At 42.0% G+C, this 15,174-nt stretch overlaps 1 protein-coding gene across 1 annotated transcript in view; it reads left to right on the top strand.

The window, feature by feature from the left end:
* OBSCN (obscurin, cytoskeletal calmodulin and titin-interacting RhoGEF) overlaps positions 1 to 15,174 on the top strand; it is a 258,005-nt gene that overhangs the window by 215,537 nt on the left and 27,294 nt on the right. Inside the window, exons 106-110 of the mRNA XM_060684486.2 lie at positions 732 to 3,666; positions 4,872 to 4,994; positions 5,816 to 5,926; positions 7,601 to 7,768; positions 14,705 to 14,827. Of these exons, the coding sequence (XP_060540469.1) occupies positions 732 to 3,666; positions 4,872 to 4,994; positions 5,816 to 5,926; positions 7,601 to 7,768; positions 14,705 to 14,827 (3,460 nt within the window). The remainder of the gene's footprint in view (positions 1 to 731; positions 3,667 to 4,871; positions 4,995 to 5,815; positions 5,927 to 7,600; positions 7,769 to 14,704; positions 14,828 to 15,174) is intronic.

Below are 15,174 nucleotides of genomic sequence, written 5' to 3'. Positions count from 1 at the left end.
TTTTGCCATTGCGTGCCAGGAGAGGGGGGGACAGGGGAGGGTCACATGTGCACGTGCCCACGCGCATGCGCATGCAACCCCACCTACCCCCGCTCCTGGTACATGATGGTCTGGTAGGCCCGTTTTTCTTTCTTATCTGACTCTCGGTGGGACAGGAAGTGACATTTTTTGCTGTCCGCAGCCTCCAGAACCTCTCTAGGAGTCTTTAGGAGCCTCTCTAGGAGTCTTTGGAGGCTGGGGACAGGAAAAAACGTCACTTCCTGTCCCACCGGGAGTTGGGAAATGGGCCCTTTCAGCCTCCGTAGGGCCTCCAAGGGAGTGGGAAAGGCTGTTTTCGCCCTTCCCAGATGCATAGAGAGGATTTGAGCCAGGTAAGAAAGAAAAATGGACTCCCCCCCCCCAGGCCCTCCAGAGGCAGGAAACAGCCTGTTTCCCTAATTCTGGTGGGCCCAGAAGGCCCGAAAATCAGCTGGCCGGTGCACGCATGCGCCCCAGAGCTGAGCTGGCATGCCCACTAATATGACTCTGCGTGCCAACTATGGCACGCGTGCCATAGGTTCACCATCACGGGTATAGGATCTCCCTCTTGAACAGAGGGTTGGATTAGATGACCTCCCAGGTCCCTTCCAACCCCATGATTCTAGGTTCTATCATATTGTGTTTGGGCTGGCCTCAGTTTTCTCTTTTCCGCTCTTTTAACCTTCCTCTTCTGTCATTCCTTTCATGCCCAGCGGTCTCTTATGAGCTACAAGTCGTTGCTTGTTATGAGACCAATCCCAGAAATTCTGGAAAAGCATCACAAGAACACGTCGCTTGGAGTCTCCCGACAACTGGTCGAAGAAAGCAGTTCCTCCAGCACGAGTGGGTCATCTTCGGACAACGAAATTTTGGTCTCCTCTGGAAAAAAGCCTTTTGGACCCATCCCAGAGGTTCGTCTATCTGTGCTGAAAGACTCAAACAATCAAGATGATGAAGTATTTGAAGATGAGTTCAAACTTCCTGATGACTCCATGCCACCCATCAAAACCAGAAGGTTGAAGGAACCTTCAGCAAAAGGACATCCTGTCCGAGAACGAGAAATCTCCGAAGTTGACCCCCATGGAAGAACAGTGTTTGAGCTGGCTTCGTTACAAGATCAAACTGGATTGTTGCCTCCAGAAGAAAGAAGAATAGAACGGTCTCCAGGCTGTGTCCCGAGACATAGCGTCATCAAAAGCACTTTTTACAGCCACCCGTCAGAAAATCTTACTGATTTTCCCTCCTCGCCAGGAAAAGGGCAAAGGAAACAATTAGAAAAAGCTAAGAGATCTTACAGAAAAGCTGGATACTCAAAGTCCGCTTTAACAGGTCTACGGGAACCCTTGCTAGAACGGTTTGAACTTGGTGGAGAAGGAAGACCGTTGGCAGATGCAGAATTGGGGAAGGAACGAGAAGTAAGTTATGGACCCCTAATCACCAAATCAGCTTCTTTTGATACTGCTCAGAAATCGCCCAAAGTGACTTTCCAGGTATCCGCCAGGAGCCGTTCTTTGGATGACTACATAATAAGAGCCGGGAGCTTCGCTGAGGAGCAGGAGATTGCAGACGAAGACCTGGACACCATGGTGCAGGGTGGTCCAGCAGAAGGAACTCATGTGAAGGATGAAAAAACGTCAGCAGCAAAAGCTAGGGAGGGTTTTTCTGAAGAACACCCAATGTTAGTCCCACTGGATGACAAGGAAAGATCCAAGTTGGGCCTTCAGCAGGACAAGAAGACCTTGATTTTGGCACAAGACTCTGAAAAAGAGGAGGATTTACCTCAGAAAATGAAGGTGCCACATTTTGTGGGAAGATCTCCTCAAGGCAGAGAAGATTTGAGTCTAGAAGCTCAGCAATCTGGTTTTGCTTCAGGGTTGGTTTCAAAAAGTGACATTGAGGAGGAGCAGAGATCCATGTCTTCTCCTCACAGGGATGGACAAATTGTTTTTCCAAAGGGGAAAACCTCTGTTTTGAGAGTGCCACCATCAGGGAGCCCACATTTGGTGTCTCAGGATAGCAAGGAGGAAAAACTGCCCCGTGAGGCAACCCCAACTTCTCCCAAGAATATTGAAGGACGTCAACTTCAACAAGGAGAAAATCTTCATCTTCTGAAAGCTGTTCCTTTGCACATCTCCCATGTTCAGGCTGAGAAACAGCTTGCTGGTGCTCCAGACAAGAGTCCCAAAGACCTACAGACTGTGCCAGTGCTTGAAGGCCAGAAACCTTTACATCAATTGCCTGTTGCACACCTGGAAAGGAAGCTACCTGTTGCAAAAACTGAAGGTCCTGTTCATCCAGAGATTGTTGCTCTGGGAAGAAGCCAGCAACCATCACAACGAGAGTCTCCTCTTTACAGAAGACCGTCTCCTACTACCCCAAGAAGTGCTGCTGCTCAGATGCAAGCATCTTCCCAACCAGGATCCACCTCAGAACCCATACTTCCTGGAGAAATCCAGATAGCCTCACTTCCAAAGTCCTCTGCTTACCCAGAAAGAGAGTCTCTTCTCACAGAGGTTCAGCGTACTCCTCAAGCCCAAGCAGATCTGATGTCCTTCTTTGAAGCTGAAAAATATGAGCTCTACCACCACCTGCCATCTGCTCCTAGTGAAGCCCTCAAGGGCCAAATACCCATCGTAGCAGGCTATTCTCAAGCAAAAATGAGACAGTTTGCAACCTCTGGAGAAAAAGGCTCCATAACTCAAATGAAAAGACCATATTCTATTGGAGAAGGCAGAAGCCACGAGCAGAGACTTTACAGTGACCCAGAGGTTTACGTTCTGGAGAACTTAGCGGAGAAGATGGCTTACCGCTCGAAAGCAACACTTCCTTGGTCAGAGTCACCCCAAGATGAGATGCTCCATCAAACGTCACCTGGCCAAGCAGTGAGACCGAAAAGTAGGTATCTGGTGCGCAGAGGCAAGAGAGAAGGTGGCATTGGCCTAGCAGATCCTTCAGAAGCCGATATTATCTATCCTGGAGAAGAAGACTATTTCAGTCTTCAGTCTTACCTGAGCAAGAAAGCCAGGATGTCTTCTTCTTATGAAGGCTTGGATTATCCAGGAGGTAGCCGAATGTATGAAATTGCCCTTGTGCAGATCCAGGACCTCTCAGAGATGCCTCGTCCCGACAGCAAGACCTCCAAATTTGATATCACGGAGGTGGAACCAGCTTTCCTCAACCTTCATGAACTCTATGACATTGTCTATTCTCCATTCGAGTTCCTGAGTTTCAGGAAAGCTCCTGAGAATTTGCCCAGCAAAAGGCCACCTGGATCCAAACTCCCTTCTCAGCAGGAGAAAAAAATATGTCTCAGGGAGGATAATTTGGGCCTCAAGGAACTTTCTGGAGAAGAAGAAATAGATGCCCTCAAAATGGAGGTGGGTCCTGAACCAGCCATAGCACTACGGATAGGGAAGAGGTCTGACTCGGAAGGTGATCTACCGATGGGGTCCCAGTATGATCTCCCATCAGATCCAACGAGGAAGAGGAAGAGTTCTCTCCAGAGTGCCTTAGGACTTTTCAAGCCGGTTGTCCGCTCTCAGTCCATGGAGCAGGTGGAACTCAGTCTGAGGAAGAGGATGAAGGCATCTGTAGCTCAGTTCTCGAAGATGTTGACCAGAAAACTGTCCAGTGAAGACACCAGAACAGGTAATGATTATCTTGGCTGATATGAGCCAAAGAAAATGTAAGGTGTTTTAGGTGCCCCAGCCTACTTAAGGTGTCTCCTCATGACCAAACCTCCAACACTAAAACAGAAATGTCCTCCACCAGAGATGTCCTCAGGATCATTACAGAAGTAGAGATATCCTGGGTGCAGAAATGGATGTTAGAGTAAGCCAAGCCATAACTCAATAGTGGGAAAGGGGAAATATATTTATTTATTTATATATCAAATGTAGAAACAGTGAAGGAGAACCTCAAAATAACCTGGCTGGATTCTGGATACAGAGATCACCTGGGATGCTTTTAAGAGATCTTTGTCACATCCTACAACAATAAAGTATTATTTCTGGAATTTTTGTGGGGTCTATTTCAAGATCCTCTTCAAAGAGTTGACAGGTCTGGTCTCAATCCAGCTTCTAAAAAGTACTTCAAGATATTTGTGAAGGACATCCTGGTTAAGAGAGGCCCAAAAAAGCAGCAGTCTCCAAAATTTGTAACTTTAAGACTTGTGAACTTCAACTCCCAGTATTCCCCCAACCAGCATGATTCTAAGAATTTAAATGCTTACACATGAACACTCAAAGTTTAGGGAACAAACAGGATGAACTTGAAGTACTAATACACGAGGTTAGATATGATATAGTTGCCATTACAGAAACTTGGTGGAATGAAACTCATGACTGGAATGTACTAATAGAAGAACAAATTATTCAAAAGAAAAAGACCTAACAAAAGAGGAGTTTTGCATTATATGTTAGAGAACCAAAATCAAGAAAATAATGGGTGGAAACTAATCAAGAAGAGAAGCAACCTATAACTAAGGAGAAAATTCCTGACAGGGAGAACAATTAATAAGTGGAACAACTTGCCTCCAGAAGTTGTAAATGCTCCAACACTCGAGGTTTTTAAGAAGAGGTTGGATAACCATTTGTCTGAAGTGGTGTAGGGTTTCCTGCCTGAGCAGAGGGCTGGACTAGAAGACCTCCAAGGTCCCTTCCAACTCTGTAAGAATTGTAAGAATTCTAGGAGTTGAAATGCAAAAGAAAAGGGGAAGACTTGGCTGGCTGAGGAATTCTGGGAGTTGAAGTTCACAAGTTGCTAAGTTTGGAGATTTCTGCAAAACAGAATGGAGCTTCAGATCTCCTGGCTGCCACACTCCCTCACCTTTTTGGTGGTCCTCTATTTTCTAGCCTCTGAGGAAGTCAAGAGTGAGCAAGCTGAGAGGACTTCCTTGACAGAGCCTTCCCCAACTTCCAAAAAGAAACGGATGTTCTCGTCATTCACCTTGCCAAGCCTCAAGACCAAGGACAAAGGTATAGCAACCGAGGCAGGGGGAAACTGAAGGAAGGTTGGGAAGGTTGAAGTGGAGGACTGAGGGTTGAAGGGAGGATTTGGGTCCTGGGTTTGATCTCTGCCTTCTGCCTTTTTTTTTTTTTAATTTGAGTTGTATGCCGCCCTCAGGGTGGCTTACAATGCGTTAAGCAATAGCCTTCATCCTTTTGTATATTTATACAAAGGCAGCTTATTGCCCCCATAACTGGGTCCTCAATTTACCTACCTTAGAAAGGATGGAAGGCTGAGTCAACCTTGAGCCTGGTAAGATTCGAACCTGCAGTAATTGCAGGCAGCTGGTCTAAATAACAGGGTGCTTTAGACCACTGTACTATCAAGGCTCTTATTTTTAACCATGGGGGTCTTTGGTTTAGAAATGCACTGAATAATAAATAAATATTTGGGAAGGAGGGAAGGAGGGGAAATAGGAAGGAAGGAAACTGAAAGGAAGGAAGGAATAGCAATAATAAAACCAACCAAAAAAATCCATGGTCTGCTGCATTTTGCCCCAGAAATAGTTCTGAAGAGTCTTCAAGGGCCACCTCATGTAGCAAATGTTATAGTAGTCTAGCCACAACTTCTAAAAAAGGGCTGGAAAGTTCCTCTTTCAGTTCTCACACTTCTGGACTCTGTTCCTAATTTTTGACATTAGTTTGGAAAGTCCAAGTGAACTTTCTTAGTTCGATTGGGCTTGGTCAGTAACGGGTTGGATGATTTCCCCAGAAGCAAAACTAGTATATTTTCAGAATCAAGATATTTACTCACAAGCCCATGATACAAAACTATCCCTTCTCCTTTCCAGGACCTTCTTTCACAGAAGAGCTCACCGATCAGACCGTTGCCATCGGACAATCTCTGACCCTCTCCTGCCGGACCTCTTCCCATTCCTCCTCTGGCGTCGAATGGTTCAAAGGTACCATAGTTGCTCATATCAGGGGTGGACAGGTTGACAGGATCTTCCCTTCTTCCAGGCAGGTCCCTCTTCATCTCCTGGCTTCTTTTTCAAACTCCTTCCTGCAGGTTGACAACAACATAACCTGGGGTCTTTGAAGCTCCCTGAGCTGGGTTATTTTAATTGCAGGCGTTTCGTTACCAAACTAAATCATATCATCAGTAATAGAAGAGAGTGGGGTTTGCAGGGAGGGAGGGAGGAAGGAAGGGAGGGAGGGAGGGAGGGAGGGAGGGAAGGAAGACTGTGGGGTCCTTGGTGCTCCCTGAGCCAGATTGTTTTTCTTGCAGACGTTTCATTACCAATCTAATCTAATATCAATCTAATATCATCAGTGTTAGTAAGTGCTCAACTGTTGAACAGGTGACACATTTTGCTATCAATTGACCTTGCCTACTTACTTTAAAGCTTTCTGGGGTTTTGAGGGTTGTGGTGTGCTTTGGATCACAGACAAAAGGGGACTTTGGCACACGCAAGAATGCTCAAACAACATTTTGCAGCTCCTCAAAGCCAGGGGTATTTTCACCCAGAGTGTAGTCACAGTCCTGTGCCAAGTGCCCCTTGACCCTGAGAAAAGATGCATTTGGTTTAAGGTCTTGCAGGTGAGTGCGGCAGGTGTTCCTCTGCATGCTTTGAAACTCTGCTTGGAAACCAAATGCTGATCGTTCCTCTAAATGGAGCCCTTTTATCCTCCAAAATCCTCTTTTGTCCAGTGATATTTCCAAGCTATATTCCTTATATAAGTAGTCCTCCATTTACAGCCATTCATTTAGCAATCAGGAAAAGGAAGGAAGGAAGGAAGGAAGGAAGGAAGGAAGGAAGGAAGGAAGGAAGGAAGGAAGGAAAAAGTGGAAGGAGGAAGAGGGAGGGAGGGAGGGAGGAAAAAGTGGAGGGAGGAAGGGAGGAAGGAAGGAAAAAAGGAAGGAAGGAAGGAAAAAGTAGAAGGAGGGAGAGGGAGGGAGGGAGAAAGGGAGGAAAAAGTGCAGGAAGGAAGGAGGGAAGGGAAGGAAGGAAAGAAGGAAGGGAGGAAGGAGGGAAGGGAAGAAGGAAGAAAAAAGTGAAGGGAAGGAGGAAGGAAGGAAGGAAAGAAGGAAGGAAAAAGTGGAAGGAGGGAGGGAGGGAGAAAGGAAAAAGGAAGGAAGGAAGAAAAAAGTGGAAGGAGGAAGAGGAGGAAGGAAGGAAGTTCAAAGTTACAACAGCATTGAAAAAAGTGACTTGCAACTGGTCCTAACACAACTATTGCAGCATCCTCGTGGTCACATGATCAAAATTCAGCCAATCAGCCGTCATGTATATTTGTGACAGTTGCAGTGTCCTGGGGTCATGTGATCACCATTTGTGACCTTCCCAGCCGGTTTCCGACAAGTAAAGTCAATGGGTGATGCCGGATTTGCTTAACAATCGTGAGATTCACTTAAGAACTGCTGCAATTCACTTAACAACCTTAGCAAAAAAAAGAGGTCATGAAATCGGGCATGGCTCACTTAATGACCTCACTTAGCAACAGAAGTTTTGGTCCCCATTATGGCCATAAGTCGAGGACTACCTATAATTTGTGGGACTCCTGATTCCAGGCGTTCCAAAGAAATTTTAGGCAGTTGCCAAATTCCTAGCAATTTTCTTTTTATCGCCTTCCAGACGGAGCAGCGATTTGCAACACGGATCGGATCCTGATTTCTTCGACTCTAAAACGGTTCCAGCTTTTAACCGTGTTATCAGCTACAATAGCAGACTTTGGCGTGTACACCTGTAAGGCTACCAGTTCCCACGGAGCCGTTTCTACCTCCTGCACCATAAGGAAAGCAGGTAAAAGATGGTTTCCTTCCCCTTTGCACCCCAGGATCAAAGAAGGCTGCAACCTGTCACCCCTTCTGCACCCCTCAGAAATTGTGGGTCCAAAAATGGGAACGTAGAGGAGATTTAGGGAAGGAAAAATTATCTATCCTTGTGCTGCCTGAAGGGATTTCACCCTTAAAAATCTCCCCGAAACTTAAGATAGTCTTTGCCAGGGGATTGAGGGGCATTTTACACCATCAGCTTTCTCCCAAACTCCCTCTGGCCCCTTGATGATGTTTGTGTTTTTTTCCACCAGTTCTGTCTTGTATTTGTTTAGTTATCTGTTTATACTCTGTCTATTCATACATCTCTCATTCTCCACGTCTTTCTCTTTCCATTCATCTACATTCATATCTGTACCTGTCTATCTCTATCTATCTATCTGTCTTTCTTTTTTTTTAAATTAAATTTTTATTGAAATATGTAAAAATACAATTTTCGGTTTAGCAGTGTTCATACATATATACAGATTATATACATGGTGTTCCATAATTACTTGATTATTATTGATAGTGTTAGGGTGTGCGTAAAAAGTATTTGTTGCTTGTGCAACGAGCAGAGCAGAAACACACAGGGAAGGAGATAAACGTGCAGCTCGTGTGAGAAAAATACTTTATAGATAACAAGCAGTCTCGGTGTAAGTAAAACAGTCCAAGGTCATAAACAGTAATATCAGTCCAGTAAGTATCTTCCCTTACCAAAGCAAACAGACTTTAGTAACTCTTGGTATACAGTACCATATAACAGACGCAGTAAGCAACAGGATACAATCAGGTATCAATCCGGAAGAAGCAGGAAGAAGGAACGCTTCTCTGTGCTGCTTATTTATGCACTGTAGCCTAATTACAGGGTTCAGCAAACCCTGATTACGTGGCTCAGTTGTTTCTTAAAGAAACAGATATATTGCCTGACCAACATGTTAGGAGTAAGCTGCAAGCTGAACCTAACAGATAGTAGCACCCTCTCTTATTCTACCTTATACTTTTTTCTTCCATCCACTTATACCACAATAATATTCCGAATTCTCTTTTTCGTTTATCACATATGTTAACTTATTCATCTCGGCGCATTCTAGTATTTTTCTAATTACATGTTCTTCCAGTGGTAGCCCTTTCTCTTTCCAATACTGTGTGTATATTATTCTGGCAGCTGTTATGACATGTATAATTAGGTACCTCTTTTTTTTCTCATAGGCCCTTTTCAGTATTCCCAGGAGAAAAGTTTCGGATTCCAAATCGATATTTTCCTCTATTATTTCTTGAATCCATCTTCGAACCATTTTCCAAAATTTCGTTGCTTCGGGGCATGTCCACCACATATGGTAGAAGGTGCCTTGATGATGACTGCATTTCCAACAGTTTGAGCTCGTGTTAGGGTAAATTTTTGCTATCCTAGTAGGGGCTAAATGCCACCTGTATAGCATTTTATATTGATTTTCTTTATATGCTACTGCCCTTGTCAATTTAAGATTGCTGTTCCAGATTGTTTCCCATTCATTTAAATTTATACTGTGTCCAATGTTTTTAGCCCAAGCGATCATTTGGTCTTTGACTACCTCTTCTACTCTATCATATTCGAACAAATAATTATATAATTTAGCTAATAATTTATTTTTGGTTCCCATCCATATCTTGTCAAATCCATTGGCTCCTGTTTCTGTACCAAACTCCTCCTTGTCTTTTTGGTATCGGGACTTTATTTGTACATACGGCCACCAATCGATATGAATGCCTTGTTTTTTTAACGCCTCATTCGTTTTAAGATTCCCACCACCATCTAAGATATCCTTATATTTGAGCGTTTTCCCAATTTCTAAGGCATTAGGATATATTATGGCCTCCATTGTGGAGAGCCATTTCGGGACTTTCGTATACTGCTTTTGCCTTATTTCCCTCCAGGTCTGCATTAACATGTCTCTTATTTTATGCCTGTGAAAATATGTCCTTGTCCTTTTGCCTGTGTCCCATAGATAGGCATGCCAGCCCTTCTGCAGGTCATGCCCTTCCAAAGCCAAAATTCTTTTGTTTTCCAAGATAGCCCATTACCTTAGCCACACCAAATTGGCTGCTTTATAGTACACTTCCCATGTTGGGAGTCCAAATCCACCCCTATTCCTTTTATTCGGATCGGATCCTAGGTTTTTTCCCTCCCCAGATGAATTTCCCGATGATAGTGTTCAATTCTAAGAATTTTTTTTTTATCTAGGCTGACTGGCGTAGGTTGGAACAGATATAACAGCTTAGGCAGGACACTCATCTTTATTGATGCTATCCTGCCTAAAAGTTATATTTATAATTTCCCCCATCTTTCCAGATCTTGTTTAATGCTTTTAATCAGGGGCACTTAATCTTCCTTTAGGGCCAAACATCTTGCCGTTATCCATACTCCCAGATATTTTATTTTCTTAATTATTTGCAGACCCAGGGATTCTTCTAGTGCTTTCTTTTGCTCTTCCGACAGGTTTTTGGTCAGCATTTTAGTTTTGGTTTTATTTAATTTAAATCCGGACACTACTCCATACTTCCCCAATTCCTCCAAATTTTTTTGACCCGTTTCTAAGGGTTCCTCCATAATTAAGGTTACATCATCGGCAAATGCCTGGCCCTTGTATACTTCTTTCCTAATTTTCAATCCTTTAATTTCATTATTATTCCTAATTCTTCTTAATAGGGCTTCTAGGGCCAATATAAACAATAATAGTGACAACGGGCATCCTTGTCTTACCCCCTTCCTGATTTGAAAGGTTTTTGTCATATCCCCATTTAATAAAATGTTCGCTCTTCGTTTGTCATAGATTGTTGTTATCATATTCTCGAAATTTACTCCAAATTTCATCATTTTAATCTGCTGAACCATGAACTCCCAATTCAAATTGTCAAACGCTTTCTGGGCGTCTAAGAAAACAAGTGCCATTTGCTTGTCCAGGTGGGCTTCATGGTATTCTAGGATATCAATCACTACTCTTGTATTGTTCCTTATCTGTCTTCCGGGGAGAAATCCATTTTAGTCGGTATGTAGCAAATTGTTTAGTATCTTCTTCACTCTTTCTGCTATTACACTCATAAAAATTTTGTAATCTGTATTTAAAAGGGAGATTGGCCTGTAATTTTTTATCTGTTTTGAATCAGCACCTTCTTTTTGCAATAACGTGATGTATGCCTCCCTCCACGAATTTGGAATTTTAGATCTTATCAGGGCCTCATTACAAATTTCCAATAATTTCGGTAAAAGTATTTCCTCCAAGTCCAAATGTTTATACAATTCTCCTGGGAATCCATCCGGGCCTGGTGATTTATTGTTTTTAAGTTTGGATATTGCCGTCTTTAATTCCGTTATTGTGATTTCCCTATTCAGCATTTCCCTCTCTTCCTCTCCTATCAATGGAAGTTTTTCCTGTCAGATATTGTTCAATTTTTTTCCTTGGAATTTCTTCCTCCTTGTATAGTGCAGCATAATATTCTTGAGCAATTTCAAGCTTATCCTCTTCTTTATTCACTATACGTCCCTCTATATCTTCCAATTGGTAGATGATCCCTTTCTCATTCTCCTTTTTTAATTTGCAAGACAGCCATCTGCCCAGTTTGTTTGCATTTTCAAAGTAATATTGTTTGGATCGTTTTATCTTGTAGGCCAATTCTTCCTGATCTAGAATATTCAATTGGTGTCTTAATATCGTCCAGCTTTTTTTTGCCACCTTATCTCCTGGGTTTTGCTGCAAGTTCTTTTCTGCTATCTATCTGTCTTTCTATCCACCAATTATTTCTTCTCTCTCTCTCTCTCTCTCTTCTCTCTGTTATCTATGTATTATCTATGTATTATTTCTTTATCTGTCTGTCTCTGTCAGTCAGTCTGTCTGTCTGTCTGTCTGTCTATCTATCTATCTACAGCAGTGGTTCTCAACCTTCCTAATGCCGCAACCCTTTAATACAATTCCTCGTGTTGTGCTGACCCCCAACCAGGGGTGGGTTCTAATTTTTTTTACTACTGGTTCTGTGGGCGTGGCTTATTTTGTGGGTGTGGCTTGGAGGTCATGTGACTGGGTAGGCGTGGCTAGCTGGTCATGTGACTGGGCGGCCATGGCTATGTGTAGAGGGACTACTCAGAGGGCTGAAAAGTCATTTCTGACAGGTCCTCGCACTTTTGACCGGTCCTCACACTTATGACCATCCTCACATTTATGCCCGTGCACCATTCTTAACAACCATGTCACTCATTTCACAACTGCTTCTCTTCACCATGGTGATAAGATAGGGCAAAAAACATAAAATGTGAGGACAGTCGTAAATTCGAGGACTGGTCAAAAGTGCGAGGACCAATCAAAAATAACTTTTTCAGCCCTCTGAGTAGTCCATGTGCACAAAAGAACTACCCAGAGGGCTGAAAAAAGTGATTTCTGACAGGTCCTCGCACTTTTGACCGGTCTTCGCACTTATGACTGGTCATCATTTATGCCCATTGTAGCATTCTTAACAACCGTGTCACTCATTTCACAACTGCTTCTCTTCACCATGGTGACAAGATAGGGCAAAAACATAAAATATGAGGAGAGTCGTAAGTTCGAGGACTGGTCAAAAGTGCGAGGACCAGTCAAAAATAACTTTTTCAGCCCTCTGAGTAGTCCATATGCATAAAAGGATACAGCAATAGAGAGGGATGAAGGAAGGGAAGGGAAATTAGAGTAGGAGTGACGGTAAGAGAGGGAGGAAGAGAGGAGGAGAAGGAGAAAGGAAGAGAAAGTAGGGAGGAGAAGGGGGGGAAGAGAAAGTAAGAAGGAAAGAAAAGAGAGAGGTGGTAGGTTTGAGGAGAAAGATTGCTGTACAATAAAAAAGATGAAAGGGAAGAAAACCAACCCCAAACAAATATGAAGATATTAAGATAAAGAATGAATTGTTAAACTTTAAAGAATAAAAGAGAACAAATATGAATAAATAGCAATAATTAGAAACACACATACAAACATACAATGTATTTTCTTTGAACAGAGTATTTGGCCGGTTCACAAATTTAAACAGTGTTTAGTCATTTCAATTAAATTTATAATTTCTATATTTCCTTTTTGCCATATTTATTCCTCATCTATTTTTTAAAAAAACCAATATTACCCTTCATCCTCATCTCTAATCTTAATCAAATTCAATTTTTCCCTTCTATTCTATATTATACCCCTTCCCATTGTCATCTATTTTGATATCCATCCTCACATTGGTTAATTATGTAATTATGTAATACAGTTGTTTAATACAAATTCAACATTTTAATATAAATCAATTAGTTATATAACTATCTTTTTTGTATATTAATCAATATGAAGATGAATATTCCAATTATTTCCATGCCATCCAATTTCTTACAAATCAATTAATTATATTTACCAATAATAATAAACCAAATAATTTCCCCCATATATTCCTCCAAACCACAATTTAACCATTTCTGCTTTCAACACAATATACAATTAATAGTATCTCAATTATTACAATTCACTAGTTAAATAGATCTTTTTTTCTTTTGTGTTTTAAAATCTTGAACTCTCCTCTTTTGCCCTAAATTTCCCATTGTTTGCAGTTTTGCACCTACCTTTTCTTGGTGAGGAAAAAGGAAAAGAAATCTCTGTCTGCCTCATTTTGTCACGTTGCAGCAAAGACCCTGCTTTACTTTCAGTTTCGTTTTTTCAGCATAGCTAGGGGGGAAAAAATCTGCTCCAGATTTTTTTGCAGCCAGCAACAGAGCCCTCCGCAAAACAGCTGAGAGCAAATCAGTTGAGAGTTGAGGCTGATCTAATCAACTTGTGCTAATTAACCTATCCTGAAGCTGAAAGGGGCTGTTTTTTCTATTTTTGCAGGCACCAGTCTACTCATTTGTTTTCTTTTAACACTGATCAGCTGTAGGGCGGCCCTTTGAAGCCCCGCGGCAAGAATTTAAACAGTTTTTTTCCCTCTAGCCATCAGCTGGGACTCAGGAGGCAGCAATAGATTGAGAGTGGGCGGGATAAGCAAATGGCTGGCGATCCAACAGAGCAGAGAGTGAGAGTGAGTGAAGGCGTGGGGGGGGGGCGAGAGAGGGTTTTGGCAACCCCTGTGAAATGGCCGTTTGACCCCCAAAGGGGGGGGTATCTATCATTTCTATTTATTATTTATACCTACCTACGTACCTACCCTGTTTCCCCCAAAATAAGACATCCCCTGATAATAAGCCCAATCAGGCTTTTGAGCCAATGACAATAAGGCCAAGTGCTTATTTCAGGGTTCAATAAAATATAAGACAGGATCTTATTTTCGGGAAAACATGGTATCTATCTATCTATCTATCTATCTATCTATCTATCTATCTATCTATCTATAAAAGAAAAAGCAGACATTCTGCGAACTCCGGAACTTTAAGAATTTAAAATTTTAAAAGAATTACAATTTTATTTTACTAAGCTTTCGTCAGCCATCTGCTGACATCGTCAGAGTATTAAACTACCATTACAGAGATCTCTGCCTTTATCTATCTATCTATCTATCTATCTATCTATCTATCTATCTATCTATCTATCTATTTATCTCACACTCTATCTATCCAAACAAAACCTTTCCTCCTCCTCCTCCTCCTCCTCTCTGCTAACCTCATTCCTATTTATCACTGACAATGTTACCTAGCTAGGTCAACCAATCCTGAAGAACAACAATACTCTTCTATCAACATCATGTTTCTTATGTAATGAAAAACATTATTTTAAATAAAAGACATTGCAACTGGAATTAATGAGGGTTTTTCTCTTGATAAGATCAGCCACCTGAGTTCATGATTGAGGTACAGCTGGGCTGAAAATAATGTTTCACAATGCTTCAAGGTTTTTTTGAGTGTGTTTTCAAAATCATACACACCAACGTTGGGATTAACGATGGTTTTCTATTCTGCCAGAGGCACCTTCAAACATACCTGCCCCTGATATCCTTGAAGTTCTTGAAGATGGCGTACAGCTGGCCTGGGAAGCGATGGAACTCAACAAGCCAGTGACTTACACTGTTCTATGCAAGAAGGATGGTAAGCAGCTTCTCTTTCACAGGTAGTCCTCAACTTACAACCACAATGGAGCCCAAACTTTCTGTTGTTCAACAGGACAGTTGTTAAGTGAATTTTGCCCCATTTCATGCCCTTCCTTGCTTTTCTTTCACCGCTGCAAAGGTTGTAATTTCATTTTATTAAATTTCATTTATTAAATTTGTATACCACCCTACTCCCGAAGGACTCAAGGCGGTGAAGAGGCACAAAATAAAACACATAAATACAAAAGTTAAAACATGATTAAAACCCAATTAAATAATTTTTGCCCGAGACAATTTAAAACTCCCAATAATTTAAAACGAATTAAAATTTCAATTTAAAAATTT

The sequence above is a fragment of the Pantherophis guttatus genome, chromosome 4, assembly GCF_059756535.1.
Source record: "Pantherophis guttatus breed Tessera chromosome 4, ASM5975653v1, whole genome shotgun sequence".
NCBI lineage: Eukaryota > Metazoa > Chordata > Lepidosauria > Squamata > Colubridae > Pantherophis > Pantherophis guttatus.
The sequence above is the reverse complement of the archived record's forward strand: the minus strand, read 5'-3'. Positions and strand labels throughout refer to the sequence as shown.